Source organism: Heterodontus francisci, chromosome 6 (assembly GCF_036365525.1).
Source record: "Heterodontus francisci isolate sHetFra1 chromosome 6, sHetFra1.hap1, whole genome shotgun sequence".
Lineage (NCBI taxonomy): Eukaryota > Metazoa > Chordata > Chondrichthyes > Heterodontiformes > Heterodontidae > Heterodontus > Heterodontus francisci.
The window spans coordinates 2,021,345-2,040,719 of record NC_090376.1 but is presented as its reverse complement, the minus strand read 5'-3'; the positions used below and the strand labels follow the sequence as shown (position 1 = coordinate 2,040,719).

Sequence of the window (19,375 nt, the reverse complement as noted above, 5' to 3'; positions counted from 1 at the left end):
CCCGGCCAATTACCGCCCCATCAGCCTACTCTCAATCATCAGTAAAGTGATTGAAGGTGCCATGAACAGTGCCATCAAACAACATTTGTTGAGCAATAACCTGCTCAGTTTGGGTTCCGCCAGGGCCACTCAGCTCCTGACCTCATTAAAGCCTTGGTTCAAACGTGGACAAAAGAGCTGAACTGAAGAGGTGAAGTGAGAGTGACTGCCCTTGACATCAAGGCAGCATTTGACCGAGTATGGCATCAAGGAGTCCTAGCAAAACTGAGGTCAATGGGAATCAGGGGGAAAACCCTCCGCTGGTTGGAGTCATACCTAGCACAAAGGAAGATGTTTGTGGTCGTTGGTCAATCATCTGAGCTCTAGGACATCACTGCAAGGGTTCCTCAGTAGTTTCCCAGGCCCAATCATCTTCAGCTGCTTCATCAATGACCTTCAATCATAAGGTCCGAAGTGGGGATGTTCGCTGAACATTGTGCAATGTTCAGCACCATTCGCAACTCCTCAGATACTGAAGCAGTCCGTGTAGAAATGCAGGAAGACCTGGACAATATCCAGGCTTGGGCTGATAAGTGGCAAGTAACATTCGCAGCACACATGTGCCAGGCAATGACCATCTCCAACAAGAGAGAATCTAACCATCTCCCCTTAGCATTACCATTGCTGAATCCCCCACTATCAACATCCTAGGGGCTACCATTAACCAGAAACTGAACTGGAGTAGCCATATAAATACCGTGGCTACAAGAGCAGGTCAGAGGCTAGGAATCCTGTGGCGAGTAACTCACCACCTGACTCCCCAAAGCCTGTCCACCAAGGCACAAGTCAGGAGTGTGATGGAATACTCTCCACTTGCCTGGATGGGTGCAGCTGCAACAACACTCAAGAAGCTCGACACCGTCCAGGACAAAGCAGCCCGCTTGATTGGCACCAAATCCACAAACATTCACTCCCTCCACCACCACCGACGCACAGTGGCAGCAGTGTTTACCATCTGCAAGATGCACTTCAATGTACCAAGGCTCCTTAGACAGCACCTTCCAAACCCGCGACCTCTGCCACCTAGAAGGACAAGGGCAGAAAATGCATGGGAACACCACCACCTGCATGTTCCCCTCCAAGTCACAAACCATCCTGACTTGGAACTATATCACCGTTCCTTCACTGTCACTGGGTCAAAATTCTGGAACTCCCTTCCTAACAGCACTGTGGGTGTACCTACCCCAAATGGACTTCAGCGTTTCAAGAAGGCAGCTCACCACCACGTTCTCGAGGGCAATTAGGGATGGGCAATAAATGCTGGCCTGGCCAGCGACGCCAACATCCCATGAATGAATAAAAAAAAAATGCTCGGAGACATTTATAAGAAAAGGACTAAAGGGTAAAATGTATTAAATGCAAATCATTGTTTCAGGAAAACAGAATACATGGGGATTTATCATGTTGCTTAAAAACTGAACATGTATGCTGAGAGGTTAATATTTTAGGTGTGGGACCACCGAGAGCTGTGGTGAAGGTGAGCAGACTGCTCGATTTGTGTGGGAAAGTTCATGTTTTTGCCCAGATATCCCAACAAACGGTTTGCAAATACAACCAATGTTCGCATCTAAGTCCACCATCTACAAGGCACAAGTCAGGAGTGTGATGGAATACTCTCCATTTGCCTGGATGGGTGCAGCTCCAACAACACTCAAGAAGCTCGACACCATTCAGGATAAAGCAGCCCGCTTGATTGGCACCCTATCCACAAACATTCACTCCCTCCATCACCAAGGCACAGTTGCAGCAGTGTGTACCATCTACAAGATGCACTGCAGCAACGCACCAAGACTCCTTAGACAGCACCTTCCAAACCCGTGACCTCTACCAACTAGAAGGACAAGGGCAGCAAATACGTGGGAACACCACCACCTGCAAGTTCCCCTCCAAGTCACACACCATCCTGACTTGGAACTATATCGCCGTTCCTTCACTGTTGCTGGGTCAAAATCCTGGCACTCCCTAACAGCACTGTGGCTGTACCTACCACACATAGACTGCAGCGGTTCAAGAAGGCAGCTCACCACCACCTTCTCAAGGGCAATTAGGGATGAGCAATAAATGCTGGCCTGGCCAACGACGCCAACATCCCATGAATGAATTTAAAAAATCTAGTGTTTCTGCTGAAATACTCACTAAACAGTTTGCCGAGGAATTGTTAAATGGGCTGCAAGTGTTTAAATAAGCTACTAGACAGACTGGGGTTATATATAACCCCATTAAATGAGTTACAGGTGAAGCATGGGTTTGTAGTTCTTAAATCTGCTGCTCGCTCTTTATCCTGGAGGTTGATTTAAAAAGAGTTGCATGAAATTGCAACAAAGGATGGGGCCAAGTACCTACACGTCTGCTCTCTAATCAATCTCATACATTAAGTGCTGCTCATGGTCACTGTTTCCTTTCTGTCTTGTTTTGCAGCATAGAGTTACTGAGTGATTATTGGTTAAAACAGTTAACGTCTGGATGGATTGTTATTAGTAGTTTCTGTAGTTGTCAGGAAGGATTAATTCTGAGTCCTGTCTGTTTGTTTGATTGTTTGCCCTTTGCAGGATAGTTTGTGGCCAGCCAGTCCTATTAATATCCTATTTCCTGTTTTTTCCTCTGTTGTTAACTGGTGGACCCAGCAGGTCAGGATTCATTACATCTCAATATGCCATTCTCTCTTATTCTCTTCACAGATGAAGCGAAAGTCGGAGAATGGCCTTGATGTGCGAGCGCTGTCACCGGGAAAGAAACTCTGCAAAGGTTCGGAATACTCCAGGTACTGGCAGAACAAGCAGCTGCAGGGATGACCAAGTAATCTCTTTCTTTCTTTCTTTGGCCTCCTTGTCTCGAGAGACAATGGGTAAGCGTTTAGAGGTGGTCAGTGGTGTCAGTCGCTGTGAGGCAACTATGGAGTGACCTCTCCATGGCGCATGCCTGGGCGAATGTATGGAGGTTGAGAGTTGCCCAAGCGTCAAAACCCCCCTCTCGGCCTTTCTGGTGGGGTCCAAAGGAGTGCAGAGCACGACGTTTGGCACCGGTATGGCTGCAGGAACTGCCGGAAACATGCCAAAGGTGACACATGACCGCCTACGGGGTTCCACTCCGGATTTTCTGTTAGGGTTTACTCCCTTAGCCGTGGTCTCTCCCGAGACGCCCACAAGGCAGCTGTTCATTTGACAAATAAAACAAGTTAGGGTTATACCCTCATAACCAAAAAATACTTGCTGCAGTCAGGTGGGAGTTGAACAGTGCAAACCACCCTCACCAGGTGGCCGTAACCAATTGGGGGCTTGTCTGGGATCTGAACTGCCAGACAAACGGGAAATTTGGAAAACGGGAGGGAAAATTGACCTCTAAATTGTGGAAGGGTAAACAAACAGGTTTTCTTGTACTCTTCTGTTTTCCTCTACAGTGCTAGGAACAAAAGAAATGGCCACATTTAATGCTAACTATTTACAATCTATATTAATGACTTGGATGCAGGGATAGAAGGTACCATAGTCAGATTTGCAGATGACACTAAAATAGGTGGGATAGTAAGTTGCAATAAAGAAATAAGAAATTTACAAGTAATCTCAACAGCTAAAACCCAATGAATGGGCCACCCATGTGTTTTAACTCGCCATCTTTGTGCTTGGATGTTTTCTGTGACTATAATGGGTGCTAAATGAGCAGATTGGTTCAAAAATTTATCTCGTGTCCAAAAGCCTACCTTTACTGTAAGAAAGTTCAGTCTCTCAAAATTTCTGCAATGTCAGATTTCAGATGGTATCTGAAATCCTGTTACACATCAATAAAGATACTGCATCAGAACAAAATCTAGGAGAATTTAATCTCCAATAATTATGAATTTGTGCACTTAATATTAACACAAGTATGCATCCTGCATAAGAATATAGCTTTCTAGTGTTAAAAAGTTTATTAATGTTTTAATACTTGCATTTATGTATTTCGATACCTCAAAGTATTTCACACGAATTAGTTTTTAAAAAAAATGCTTACTCTGAATGTGTATACACCATTAATCCAGCAGCCTTACTGTATTGTAGGGTTCCTGTGCAATAAACTTAATTAGATTTCTAGCCTCTAACCCTACTGTTTTATAGCTTAAAATACCCTCTCAAAACATACCTTGGCTCTTGGAAGATTATTTTAGATTCTGCTATTTTATGATTGTGATCTGCAAATATTGCCAAGAAGTATGTAGTGTGAACATCTATCCAGCTGTATGCTTTGCTGAAAACTAGCTTTCTCAGATTGCAAGTTCTCCATTTCCATGCCAGTGTGGACTTAGTTGCTAATTAGAAGAGTCGGGAGCTGAGGAGAGATGAGAATTTATTTTACAGTTTTGATGATCTGGAATGCACTTCCTGAAGGGGTGGTGGAAGTAGTCAATAGAAGTTTTTGAAAGGAAATTGAAAATATACTTGAATAGGAAAACGATTGGGGGGCGGGGCACGGAAAGTAGGGCAGTGTACTAATTAAATAGCGTTTCCACAAAACTGGCATAGGTACAATGGGTCAAATGGCCTCCTGTGGTCTGATTCTGGGTTATCATGTGGGTACCGCTGGCAAAGCCAGCATTTATTTCCCATCCCTAATTGCCTTTACGAAGGTGATGGTGCACTGCCTACTTGAACTGCTACATTACTTGTGGTTTAAGTACTTCCATAGTGCTGTTGAGTAGGGAGTTCCAGGATTTTGACTCAGCAATGGTGATGGAATGGGAATATTTACAAGTCAGGATGGTGTATGACTTAGAGGGGAACTTGCAGGTGGTAATGTTCCCATGTATCTGCTGCCTTGTTCTTCTAGGTGGAAGAGGTTGCAAGTTTGGAAGGTGCTGTCAAAGAAGCCTTGGTAAGTTGCTGCAGTGCATCTTGTATACAAGTATACAAGGATTCCTGGATACAAGGCTTTCAGGAAAGGTAGAAAAGGGGGGAGGAGTGGTGGTATTGATTAAAGAGAGCATTGCAGTGCCGGAGAGAGAGGATATCCCTAAGAAGTGAAGGACCGAATCTATTTGGCTAGAGCTAAGGAACAAAAAAAGTGCAATTACATTGTTCGGCATAGTCTATAGGCCGTCAACTAGTGGAAAGGATGAAGAGGAACAAATTTGCAAGAAAGTTAGAGATGCAAGAATTATAGAGTAGTTATAATGGGGGACTTGAATTCTCTGAATATAGACTGGGGTAATATTAATGTAAAGGGCAGAGAGGGGCAAGAGTTCCTAGAGTGTGTTCAGGAGAAATTTCTACAGCAGTATGTTTCCAATCCAACGAGAAAGGAGGCACTGCTAGACCTGATTCTTGGGAATGAGGTGGGCCAAGTGGATCAAGTAGGAGAATATTTAGGGGACAGTGATCATTGTATTATAAGGTTTGGGTTGGTTATGGAAAAGGCCAAAGAACAATCTCGAGTAATTAACTCAGGAAAGTCAACTTCAATGGGCTAAGAATGGATCTGGGGTGAATAAATTTGAATCTAAGGTTGGCAGGAAAAACAGTAGCTGAACAATGGACTTCCTTCAAAGAAGAGAGAGCTTGTGCACAAGCAAGTATATTCCCTTGAAGGGCAAAGGTAGGGCAAATAAATCCAAAGCTCCCTGGATGACAATAGAGCTAGAGATGAAGAAGAAAAAGTGTGCTATGACAGATGTCAGGTGGATAATACAATGGAGAACCAGGCTGAATATAGAAGGTTCAGAGGGGAAGTGAAAACACAAATTAGCATGAGAACAGCCTGCAGCTAGCATAAAAGGGAATCTCAAAGTCTTCTATTGGCATGTAAATAGTAAAATGGTGGTAAGAAGATAGATTAGGGCCAATTTACACATGGAGGCAGGGGGAATAGCTAAGGTATTAAATGAGTACTTTGCATCTGTCTTTACCAAGGAAGAAGATGCTACACAGGCCACAGTGAAAGAGGAGGTAATTAATACAGGAGAAGGATTTAAAACTGATGGTGAGGAGGTATTAGATAGGTTGGCCCAACTTAAAGTTGGTAAAGCACCAGGGCCGGATGAGATGCATCTAAGGATACTGAGGGAGGTGAGGGTGGAAATTATAGAGGCACAAGTCATAATTTTCCAATTTTCCTTAGACTCTGGTTGTGCCAGAGGACTGGAAAATTGTAAATGTTGCACCCTTGTTCAAAAAAGGTTGCAGCAATAAGCCTAACAGTCAGTTTAACTTCAGTGGTGGGAAACTTCCAGAAACAATAATTTAGGACAAATGCGGGTTAATTAAGGAAAGCCAGAATGGATTCGTTAAGGGAAAATCATGTTTAACTACCTTGTTGGAGTCTTTTGAAGAGGTAACAGAGAATTGATGAGGACAATGCCGTTGATGTGGTGTAAATAGATTTCCAAAAGGCATTTGATACAGTGCCACACAACAGATTTGTGAGCAGAGTTATAGCTCATGGAATAAAAGGGACAGTAGCAACATGGATGTGAAATTGGCTGAGTGACAGGAAACAGTGAGTAGTAGTTAATGGATGTTTTTCAGGTTGGAGGAAGGTTTGTAGTGGAATTCCCCAGGGGTCAGTGTTGGGACCCTTGCTCTACCTGCTAAATATTAATGAAAAGTTTGCAGATGATACGAAAGTTGGAAGCATTGTGAACTGTGAGGAGGATGGTGTAGAACTCCAAAAGGACATAGACAAGTTGTTGGAATGGGCGAGCAAGTGGCAGATGAAGATCAATGTGGAGAAATGTGAAGGGACCTAAGTATATATGTGCATAAATCATTGATGGTGGCAGGACAGGTTGAGAGAGTGCTTAATAAAGCATACAGTGTCCTGGGCTTTATTAATAGGGACATAGCACACAAGAGCAAGGAGGTTATGTTGAACTTTTATAAGACACTAGGCCTCAGCTGGAGTATTGCGTCCAGTTCTGGGCGGTGCACTCTAAGAAAGATGTGAAGGCATTGGAGAGAGAATGGTTCCAGGGATGAGGAACTTCAATTATGTAGATAGATAGGAGAAATTGGGACTGTTATCCTTGGAGAGGAGATTTCACAGAGGTATTCAAAATCATTAGGGGTCTGGACAGAGTAGATAGAGAAAAACTGTTCCCTTTTGTGAAAGGGAAACTGAAGCAAGGATTCAGGAGGGCTAAAAGGGGTCATGAAATGTCATTGGCAAACAGGATTAAGGAAAATCCCAAGGCTTTTTATACGTATATAAAGAGCAAGAGGGTAACCAGGGAAAGGGTTGGCCCACTCAAGGACAGAGAAAGGAATGTATGTGTGGAGCCAGAGGAAATGGGTGAGGTACTAAATGAGTACTTTGCATCAGTATTCACCAAAGAGAAGGACTTTGTGGATGATGAGCCTAGGGAAGGGAGTGTAGATAGTCTGTCATCTCATTATGAAAAAGGAGGAGGTGTTGGGTGTCTTGCAAAGCATTAAGGTAGATAAGTCCCCAGGGACTGATGGGATCTACCCCAGAATACTGAGGGAGGCAAGGGATGAAATTGCTGAGGCCTTGACAGAAATCTTTGCATCCTCATTGGCTACAGGTGAGGTCCCTGAGGACTGGAGAACAGCCAATGTTGTTCCTTTGTTTAAGAAGGGTAGCAAGAATAATCCAGGAAATTATAGGCCGGTGAGCCTTACGCCAGTGGTAGGGAAATTATTAGAGAGGATTCTTCGGGACAGGATTTACTCCCATTTGGAAACAAACGAACTTATTAGCGAGAGACAGCATGGTTTTGTGAAGGGGAGGTCGTGTCTCACTAATTTGATTGAGTTTTTTGAGGAAGTGATGAAGATGATTGATGAAGGAAGGGCAGTGGATGTTATCTATATGGACTTCAGTAAAGCCTTTGACAAGGTCCCTCATGGCAGACTGGTACAAAAGGTGAAGTCACACGGGATCAGAGGTGAGCTGGCAAGATGGATACAGAACTGGCTCGGTCATAGAAGACAGAGGGTAGCAGTGGAAGGGTGGTTTTCTGAATGGAGGGATGTGACGAGTGGTGTTCCGCAGGGATCAGTGCTGGGACCTTTGCTGTTTGCAGTATATATAAATGATTTGGAGGAAAATGTAGCTGTTCTGATTAGTAAGTTTGCGGACGACACAAAGGTTGGTGGAGTTGCGGATTGTGATGAGGATTGTCTGAGGATACAGCAGGATGTAGATCAGTTGGAGACTTGGGCGGAGAAATGGCAGATGGAGTTTAATCCGGACAAATGTGAGGTAATGCATTTTGCAAAGTCTAATGCAGGTGGGAAGTATACAGTAAATGGCAGAACCCTTCGGAGTATTGACAGGCAGAGAGATCTGTGCGTACAGGTCCACAGGTCACTGAAAGTGGCAACGCAGGTGGATAAGGTAGTCAAGAAGGCATGTGGCATGCTTGCCTTCATCGGTCGGGGCATAGAGTATAAAACTTGGCAAGTCATGCTGCAGTTGGACAGAACTTTAGCTCGGCCACACTTAGAATATTGCGTGCAATTCTGGTCGCCACACTACCAGAAGGACGTGGAGGCTTTGGAGAGGATACAGAAGAGGTTTACCAGGATGTTGCCTGGTCTGGAGGGCATTAGCTATGAGGAGAGGTTGGATAAACTCTGATTGTTTTCACTGGAACGACGGAGGTGGAGGGGTGACATGATAGAGGTTTACAAAGTTATGAGCGACGTGGACAGTGGATAGTCAGAAGCTATTTCCCAGGGTGGAAGAGGCAGTTACTAGGGGACATAGGTTTAAGGTGAGAGGGGCAAAGTTTAGAGGGGATGTGCGAGGCAAGTTCTTTACACAGAGAGTGGTGAGTGCCTGGAACTTGCTGCCAGGGGAGGTGGTGGAAGCAGGTACGATAGCGACGTTTAAGAGGCATCTTGACAAATATATGAATAGCATGGGAATAGAGGGATATGGGCCCCAGAAGTGCAGAAGGTGTTAGTTTAGGCAGGCATCAAGATCGGCGCAGGCTTGGAGGGCCGAATGGCCTGTTCCTGTGCTGTACTGTTCTTTGATCGAGAACGAGAGGGCACAGATTTTAACTGATTGGCAAAAGAGGCAAACACAACATGAGGAAAAACATGAGAAAGGTTCGGATCTCTAATGCAGTACCTGAGAGTGTGGTGAAGGCAGGTTCAATGGAGGCATTCAAAAGGGAATTAGATAGTTACCTGAAAAGGAAGAATGTGCAGGGGTACGGGGAGAAAGTGGGGGAATGGCATTAGGTGAGTTGCTCATTTGGAAAGCTGGTGCAGTATGATGGGTTGAATGGCCTCATGCGATGTAACAATGTAACAACACTGCTGCCACTGTGCATCGGTGGAGGAAATGAATGTTGATGTTTGTGGATGGGGTGCTGATCAAGCGGACTGCTTTGTCCTGGATTGTGTCAAGCTTCTTGAATTATTGGAGCTGCACTCATTCAGCCAAGTGGCAGCAGTGTGTACCATCTACAAGATACACTGCAGCAACTCACCAAGGCTCCTTCAACAGCACCTTGCAAACCCATGACCTCTACCACCTCGAGGGGCAAAGGCAGCAGATGCATGGGAACACAACCACCTGCAAGTTCCCCTCCAAGTCACACGCCATCTGACTTGGAACTATATTGTCGTTCCTTCGTTGTCGCTGGATCAAAATCCTGGAACTCCCTTACTGACAGCACCGTGGGTGTACCCGCACCAGGTGGACTGCAGCGGTTCAAGAAGGCAGCTCACCACAGCTGCCTTGTGGGCAATTAGGGTTGGGCAACAAATCTGGCCTTGTCAGTGACGCCCACATCCCATGAAACAAATTTTTTAAAAAGCAGCTGAAGATGGTTGGGCCAAGGACACTACCCTGAGGAATTCCTTCAGCGGTGCTCGTTATGATCGCATCTAATGGAGATCATACAACTAGCAACCATTGTTCATGGTCACAAGTAAATAAGGCCTCTTCAGTGAACTACTAATGGGTGGCTAGTACTTATGGAAATGTACCCAACAAGAATTAAATACCTTTTGTGAGAGGAGGATATAAACCTGGTTTAAGAAGTCTCTTTCCATAGCATAATGTCCATTGAATGAAGTGGGGAAAGTGCATGCAGATTAACATATGCTCATCATAATGTGTCAGATCAGCAGGTAATGTGTGAGAGCAGCTAATGACTGCTGACATGTCTGATGCTGATCCCTAGCTCTTGTGTAGGTGATGGGATGTGGAGGAAGATGCTGCAGCCTCGTATCAGCTGGTGTCTTTTTGACTTTTTATGAAATTATAGAATTAGAGAATGTGAGCTGCATATTAATCACAATCTGTTGCTACTGTGCTCCAGTGCATGAGTGGTGTGAGTTACAATCCGAACATTAATTTTTAAACCTACATCCAAGCTTTAATGCCGAAAGCTCTCAATTAAACAGGACAATATTAGGATTTTGGATAAACTTGAAGAATTGATCATTTTCACAAGTTTCTTTTCTCATTTTGGTCCTAGTCTCTGAGCAAACATGTCTGGATAAACTCATTGGAGTAAATATCCATCTGCATGACCCAGAAAATATTCCCACGTCAGGGACAGCATGGGTTAGCTGCAAAGTTAGACTCATTCTAATGCGCCCCAAAAACAAGGTTTAAACCTAGCCATTAGAACCTGACTGTAGCAGGGTAACATTTCATTCACCAATGTGAGCTGTTGCTGAGGCCTCTTTGATGAAATGTTTCTTGCCAGGTGCGATATCCTGCACGTCCATCACAAAGAAATAAAGCCAACCTAGGAATTTGTGTTATGTCCTGAAGTTCTCATCTCACTGAACCCAGTTATGTTTCTGTTTACCTTTTCCCACAGTTCTCTCTCGCCCTGCATAAATACGGCCACGACATTTGGAGATCTACGGAATGGTAACATCCCAGGTCAGCATCGGAGACGCATTACGTCAGTGGCACCTCCGTCAGATCTTCAGGAATGGCTTGGCATGTTCCAGGTAGGTACACTGGGAGGAACCAGCTTCAGGATAGGATAAATGGAAAGGTACTCGCAGCTGTGTGTTCTGGGAGGACCGCATTTGTTGGGTGGGAGTGGGGGAGGAGAGGTGGGAGAATCAGGTTTTGTCCAGATACAAGAAGTGAATTTGGTTTAAGTTGTCCCTCAAAGCTATTAGCCACCAGCTGTCCTCTCATAACTGAAAAAGTTGCTGTCTAACTTTCCACTGAGGGTGGTACAAAGTAGGATTGAAGAAGCGAGAGGAAATGTTGGTTGGCATCCTTCCATCTATAAAAAATGATGAGCACGCAGCTAACAATCCATTTAAGTAGGATGTCTTCACTTGGTGCACCTTTGCTGATGGCTGTGAAGGCCAATCCTTAACAGGCAGGTTCTGCCACACGTGAAGCTGCCAAGTGATGCTCAGAAGTGTTTTTGACGTTGGCGCCTGTTGCCAAGCTGCTGTAGCAATTGGTCATCTTGGTAGTGCACACCAGTCCACAGGATGTGTCGCCATTTCCAATTCGCCAGCTCATGACTCTCCGGTGCGACAGTCGACATTTAGGACCTACATGTCAAGTTCACAAGCATCCTTGAAGCAGAGTTCTGGGTGCCCTGCTGGTTGTCTGGTCCCGGCAACCTCACCATACGGAAGGCCTTTGGGTATGTGACTGTCTTCCATCCTGCAGACGTGTCCGGTCTACCGTAGCCTCTTCTGTTTGATTAGTGCCAACACCGTGCTGCATTTATTTTCCCCCATTAGTTCATCTGCATTCTGTCCAGAACCTGGACAAGAGGATAAGTGGAACAGAGTGGCTGTCTCCCTAGCATTTTAATGATCTGTCCTACGATCTCCTTGGTGTCAAATTTTGTTTGGTAACACTCCTGTCCAGCTTCTTGGGATATTTTTCTATGATGAAGGTGCTATATAAATGCAAATTATTGTTGTCTCACCAAAAAGCTGTCATGTCTTCTCTTATGTGACTTCACTCTTAATCATCTTCCAGTCTGCCCTCACTAGCTCCTCAACCTCGATCGGGACCCTCACATTTCCTACATTAACACTGCTGTGAAGAAGCTCCTTTCCTCTTGCTTGTAAAAGCAACTTTTCCCTCAGTAATTTTTAACCCTCAATGAAGCTCAACTCTATCCAAGACTAAATCTGTTCCCATATCTGAAATTCACACAAGTAGGGTGGCATGGTGATTTTGGTACTGGACTAGTAATCCAGAGGCCTGTACAAATGATCTGGAGACATGAGTTCAAATCCCACCACAACAGCTGAGGAATTTAATTTCAGTTAATTTATTATAATAAATTCTGAAACAAGCTATAAATAATGGTGACCATGAAACTACTGGGTTGTAAAAACCCACCTGGTTCACTAATGTCCTTTAGGGAATGAAACCTAGTATCTTACCTGGTCTGGCCTATATGTGACTCCAGACCAATAGCAATGTGGTTGACTCTAAACTGCCCTCTGAAATGGCCTAGCAAGCCACTCAGTTATATCAAACTGTGATGCAAAGTTATATTTCGATAAAAGAAGGACCATCCAGCATGAACCTAGGCACTGGATGTAGCAAAGGCACAACCAGCCCAGTCAATCCTCCAAAGTTCTCCTCACTGTCATCTTTAGATTTGTGCCAGAATTGGGAACGGTGTCTCACAAACTAGTTGAGTAATAGCCTGACACATTCCTTCTCACAGAATTGTACCTTTCAGCCAACATCCCTGACTCCTTTATTACCATCCCAGGGTATGTCCTGTCCCACTGGCAGGACAGACCCACCAGAGGTGGTGGCACAGTCAAGAGGGAGTGGCCCTGGGAGTCATCAACATTGACTCCAGACTCCATGAAGTCTTATGGCATCAGGTCAAACATGGGCAAGGAAACCTCCTGCCCTCCCTTGGCTGATGAATCAGTACTTCTCCATGTTGAGCACCACTTGGAAAAAAAAACAGAGGGTAATAAGGGCATAGAATGTACTCTGGTGGGCAACTCTGGTGTCCAATACCAAGAGTGGCTCGGTAGCTCCACTAGTGACTGAGCTGGCAGAGTCCTGAAGGTCATTTCTGCTGGACTGGGCCTGCAGCAAATGAGAGAACAAGCACAAGGGGAAAACCTACTTGACCCCATCCTCACCTGCCTGCTGCAGATACCTCTGCCCATGTCAGTATTAGTAGATCCAATGACTGCATAATGCATGTGGAGATGAATCCCATTTTAACACTGATGATGGCTTCTATTGTGCTGTGTGGCTGTACCACTGAAATGATAGAGATTCCGAAGATATGCCAGCTCAGAACTGGGCACAGTGGAGCTTTAACAGCAGCAGAGTTGTATTCCATCACAATTTGTAACTTCATAGTCCCACATATCCCTCACTATATTATTGCATTAAGCCAGGGATCCTGACTCAATGAATGAAGAGTGTAAAAGAGCATGTCAGGAACAACACTGACCTACTCCCCCAAAAAAATGAAGAGCCAGTCTGGTGAAGCAGCAACACGAGATTTACATTTATACTTAAAAGGAATATATTAGGGGGAGACGGTGGCGTAGTGGTAATGTCACTGAACTAGTAATCCAGAGGCCAGGCTAATGCCTTGGAGACATGGGTACAAATCTCACCATGGAATTTAAATTCAATTAATCAATATGAACAAAATCTGCAATTGAATCAGTAATGAAACTCTTTAGTTTACTAATGTCCTTTAGGGAAGGAAATCTGCCATCCTTGCCTGGTCTGATCTACATGTGACTCCAGAGCAATGTGGTTGACTCTTAACTGCCCTCTGAAATGGTCTAGCAAGTCACTCAGTTATCAAGGGATTAGGGATGGGCAACAGATGCTGACCTTGTCGCGTCACCTACATTCCATGAAAGAATTTTTAATAAAAGTTGAGCTAAACAATCCCACAACCAGCAGATCAGAGAAAAGCTCTACAGTTCTTGCACACCCAATCGTGAATAGTGGTAGACAATTAAACAACCATCAAGGAGAGGAGGAGGCTCCATGAGCATCCCCCATCCTCAATTATGGCAGAGCCCAGCACATGAGTGCAAAAGGCAAAGCCTGAGCAGTTGCAGCCATCTTCAGACAGTAGTGCCAAGTGGATAATCCATCTCCACCTCCTCCTGAGATCTCCACCAGTACAGATGCCAGTCTTCAGCCTGTTTGAATCCATGTGATATCAAGAAATGGCGGAGTGCACTGAATACGACAAAGGCTGTGGGTACCAACAACATCCCGACTGTAGTGCTGAAGACTTGAGCTCCAGAACCAGTCAAGCCTCTAGCCACACTGTTCCAGTACGGCTGTAATCTACCTGACGATGTGGAAAATTGCCCAGGTATGTTCTGTCTACAAAAAGTAGGACAAATCCAATACAGCTAATTATCGCCCCATCAATCGACTATCATCCGCAAAGTGATGGAAGGTGTTGTCGAGAGTGCTATCAAGTGGCGGCTCCGTGCTCACCGATGCTCAGTTTGGGTTCTGCCAGGACCACTAAGCTCCAGACCTCATTATGGCCCTGGTCCAAATATGGGCAAAAAGAGTTGACAGCCCAAGGTGGGGTCATAGTGACTGCCCTTGACGTTAGGACAGCATTTAACTGAATGTGGCATCACGGAGCCCTAACAAAATTGAAGTCTGTGGGAATTGGAGGCAAACTCTCCACACCAATTGCTGTACACCAACTGAAATCGCTGAAAGCAAGCATTCAGGTGCAGCAGGCAGTTAGGAAGGCGAATTGTATGTTGGCCTTCATTGCAAGAGCATTTAAGTACAGGAGCAAGGATGTCTTAATGCTGCAGTTACACAGGGCCTTGGTGAGACCACATCTAGAGTACTGTGTGCAGTTTTGGTCTCCTTATCTGAGGAAGGATGTTCTTGCCATGGAGGGAGTGCAAAAAAGATTTACTAGGCTGACTCTTGGGATGGCAGGATTGATGTATGAGGAGAGATTGGGTCGACTAGGTCTATATTCAGTAGAGTTTAGAAGAATGAGAGGGGATTTCATAGAAACCTATAAAATTCTAACAGGACTAGACAGTCTAGATGCATGGAGGATGTTCCAGATGGCTGGGGAGTCCAGAACCAAGAGTCACAGTCTCAGGATACGGGTTATGCCATTTGAAACTGAGTTGAGGAGAAATTTCTTCACTCAGAGGGTGATGAACCTGTGGAATTCTCTACTGCAGAAGGCAGTGGAGACCAAGTCATTAAATATATTCAAGAAGTAGATATATTAATACCAAAGGGATATGGGGAGAAAGCAGGAACGGGGTATTGAATTGGACGATCAGCCATGATCTATTTTGAATGGCGGAGCAGGCCCAAAGGGCCGAATGGCCTACTCCTGCTCCTGTTTCTATGTTTCTATGGATGGTGTCATTTGTAGCACAAAGGAAGGTGCAGTCGTTCCTCGGGGCAGTGTCCTGGGCCCAAACATCTTCAATTGCTTCATCAATGATCTGTCCATCATAAGGTCAGAAATGAGGATGTTTGTTCCATTCACAACTCCATAGATATTGAAATAAAAGTAAAATACTGCGGATGCTGGAAATCTGAAACAAAAACAAGAAATGCTGGAATTACTCAGCAGGTCTGGCAGCATCTGTGGAAAGAGAAGCAGAGTTAACGTTTCGGGTCAGTTCCGAAGAAGGGTCACTGACCCGAAACATTAACTCTGCTTCTCTTTCCACAGATGCTGCCAGACCTGCTGAGTGATTCCAGCATTTCTTGTTTTTGTTCCATAGATATTGAAGCAGTCTGTGCCTGCATGCAGCAAAACCTGGTTTGGGTTGATGTGTGGCACAATGTTACTTGCCACTTGAGCGTCAGGCAGTGACCATCTCCCCATGACATTCAACAGAATCATCGGAATCACAGAATTGTTACAGTGCAGAAGGAGGCCATTCGGCCCATTGTGTCCGCACCAGCTCTCCGAAAGAGCAATTCACTCAGTCCCATTCCCCTGCCTTCTCCCCGTAACCCTGCACATTCTTCCTTTTCATATAACAGTCTGATTCGCTTTTTGAATGTTTCAGTTGAACCTGCCTCCACCACACTCTCAGGCAGTGCATTCCAGACCTCAACCACTCTCTCCGTGAAAACGTTTTCCTAATTTTAGCAACATTGTGATCATCAAATCTTCCACAACATTGCAATTGACCAGAAACTTAACTGGACCAGCCATATAAATACTGTAGCTAGAAGAGCTGGTCAGAGTTTTGTATTCTGTGATAAGTAACTCACCACCTGACTTCCCAAAGCCTGTCTACCATCCACAAGGCACAGGTCAGGAGTGTGATGGAGTACTCTCCACTTTGCTGGATGAGTGTGTCAACACTAAAGAAGCTTGTTATCATCCAGGATAAAGAAGCCAGTTTGGCACCCCGTCCACCACCTTCATTGTTCACTCCTTCCACCACCGGCGCACAGAGGCAGCAGTGTGTACCATCTACACGATGCATTGCAGAAACTCGCCAAGGCTCCTTCAACAGCACCTCCCAAACCTGTACCACCTAGATGAGCAATGGCAGCTGATGCATGGGAGCACCACCACCTGCAAGTTCTCCTAGTCGCACACCATCCTGACTTGGAACCATATCACCGTTCCTTCACTGTCACTGGGTCAAAATCCTGGAACTTCCCTACCCCCCACCCCTAACAGCACTGTGGGTGTAGCTACACCAGCTGGAATGCAGCAGTTAGAGGGCAGTTGGGGATGGGCCATGAACAAATTCAAAATAATGTACGGACAGGTTGCAAGAAACTATCTGGTGCTCTGAGGTGATTCCTCTGTTCCCTCTAACCTTTTGCTCTCCATTTCCTTTTTTCTTCTTTCACACAACCTTCTGTTTCCCTGTTTTAGCTGTGCTGGTATGACTACTTATTGTGATCGTTTACCTGCTGGTTCTTTTAAACTCCATCTTGCACACTAAAATAAAAGCAAAATACTACGGAAGCAAAAAGAAACAAAGTGCTGGAAATACTCATAGAATCATAGACGGTTTAAGGCACAGAAAGAGACCACTTGGCCCATTGTGTCTGTGCCAGCTGAAAAACGATCCACCTATTCTAATCCCACCTTCCAGCATTTGGTCCGTAGCCCTGCAGATTACGGCACTTGAGATGCATATCCAGACTCCTTCTGAATGATTTGAGGGTTTCTGCCTCAACTACCCTTTCAGGCAGTGAGTTCCAGACCCCCACCACCCTCTGGGTGAAAAAACTTTTCCTCATCTCCCCTCTAATTTTTCTACCAATCACTTGAAATCTATGCCCCCTTGTCGCTGACCTATCTGCTAAGGTGAATAGACCCTTCACCTCCACTCTATCCAGGCCCCTCAAAATTTTGTACATTTCAATCACATCTCCCCTTAGCCTTCTCTGTCCAAGGAGAACAACCCCAGCCTATCCAATCTTTCCTCATAGCTGCATTTTTGCAGTTCTGGCAACATCCTTGTAAATCTCCTCTGTACCCTCTCTAGTGCAATTACATCCTTTCTGTAATGAGATGACCAGAGCTGCACACAGTACTCAAGTTGTGGCCTAACCAATGAGTTATACAGCATAACCTCCCTGCTCTTATATTCTATACCTCGGCTAATAAAGGAAAGGATTCCATTTGCCTTCTTAACCACCTTAGCGACCTGTCCTGCTACTTGCAGGGATCTGTGGACATTCACTCCAAGCTCCCTCACCTCCTCTACACTTCTCAGTATTTTCCCATTAATCGTGTATTCCTTTACCTTGTTTAACCTCCTCAAATGCATCACCTCACACTTCTCCAGGTTGAATTACATTTTCCACTTTTCTGCCCATCTGACCAGACGATCAATATCTTCCTGCAGCCTACCGCTATCCTCCTCGTTGTCTAACACAGCCAATCTTTGTGTCATGTGCACACTTCTTGATCGTGCCCCCCACATTTACATCCAAATCGTTAATGTGCACCACAAAAAGCAGGGGACCCAGTACTGAGCCCTGCGGAACACCATTGGAAACAGCCCTCCTGTCACTAAAAGAAGTTAACATTTCAAGTCGGTGACCTGAAATGTGAACTCTGTGTTTCTCTGCACATATGCTGCCAGACCTGCTGAGTATTTCTAGCACTTTGTTTTTATTCCATCTTGCCCACTTCCTGATTTTCACTGTTGAAATCAATGTTGATTGCATCATCTCATTCATCGATTAACTCGGCAACTCAAAAGCATGGAACTTCTTATCTGCTTCAGTCATTTCTCCCTCCAGATGTTTAGATGACAGCAAGTTGTGATTTTAATCACTGAAGTTTAATTTATTCTCCCTGGTGGAGGTACTTGTAATCAGGTGCTATGTCTCAGAACAGAAGCCAGCTCATGACTGTACCAGGCAGATGGGCATCACCTTAATTCTTTTAACCTTTGGCATCTCGAGTATGAAACAGATGCTGTATTGCCACTCTTTGTGATGAGAGCAAGTGATAAGGGAATAAAATGTTGTTATAAAATTGTGGGGGAACGTGTGCTGAATACCCATTCTTTGCTAATAACCGTGTGAAGTTCTACTTGGGAACACTAGTACTAAATGCTTGCCCAAGATGTTGAGACTGAAAAAAGAGAGGCTAGGCCTCATGGTGAGCCTTAAACTGCCCAATGAGGTCCGATTCCCAGTCTGTGCTGAGTTATCTGATCTGTCAAGATGGCAGTAGGCCTGAACTGTCCTGGACGAGAGAGATGAAAAGGCAACCATTGTTCCAACTCTTGAACAGTACCCAGTGACTTCTGAATTACATGTGAAAATGTTGAATGAGGTTTCTGTCAGGTCCTCCTATGATGGCCTCCCTGGAGAAATAGTCCACAGACACTTGCTGTCTTTTCCCACCAATGAGGAGTGCTACATGCCAGAGAATTGCTGGCATTTGTGAGCTTGTATTCTTGCAAGAGTCATTGATTTCCACAGTAATGAGGATGGGTGGGGTGAAATAAAGTGCAAAAGGAAAAGCATTGTAAGCGATCGGCCATCGTTTCGAGTAAATGTACCAACCCACATTTTCCTGTTGGGCGTCTCACTCGGAGGAAGGTTTTTTTTTTTCGTTCTTGGGATGTGAGCAGCACTGGCAAGGCCAGCATTTATTACCCATCTCTAATTACCCTTGAAAAGGTGATGATGCGCCACTGCCTTGAACCGTTGCAGTGCACGTGGTGTTGGTAAACCTACAGTGCTAAAGCAGTATGAGTTGGAAAGCTCTCTCTGACCAGCACTCCATTTAAGTGCACTTAATATGTGTGAACTTGCCTTTTGAACGTTCCCATGACTATTCTGGCATATAACTGGAGTGTTGGCACTTTGATGTTTGTACATATTCTTGCCAGTAGCTGAATGGTGAAGGCTAGAGCTTACTGCTTTAATTTGGTCTCTGATCTCT

At 44.9% G+C, this 19,375-nt stretch overlaps 1 protein-coding gene across 2 annotated transcripts in view; it reads left to right on the top strand.

The window, feature by feature from the left end:
* Positions 1–19,375, top strand: part of LOC137371071 (F-box/WD repeat-containing protein 7-like) — a 294,578-nt gene that overhangs the window by 217,723 nt on the left and 57,480 nt on the right. Inside the window, exons 4-6 of one of the 2 annotated variants that reach the window (XM_068032969.1) lie at positions 2,718–2,800; positions 4,840–4,884; positions 10,817–10,952. In XM_068032969.1, the coding sequence (XP_067889070.1) occupies positions 2,718–2,800; positions 4,840–4,884; positions 10,817–10,952 (264 nt within the window). The remainder of the gene's footprint in view (positions 1–2,717; positions 2,801–4,839; positions 4,885–10,816; positions 10,953–19,375) is intronic. The other variant, XM_068032971.1, reaches the window with a different exon arrangement.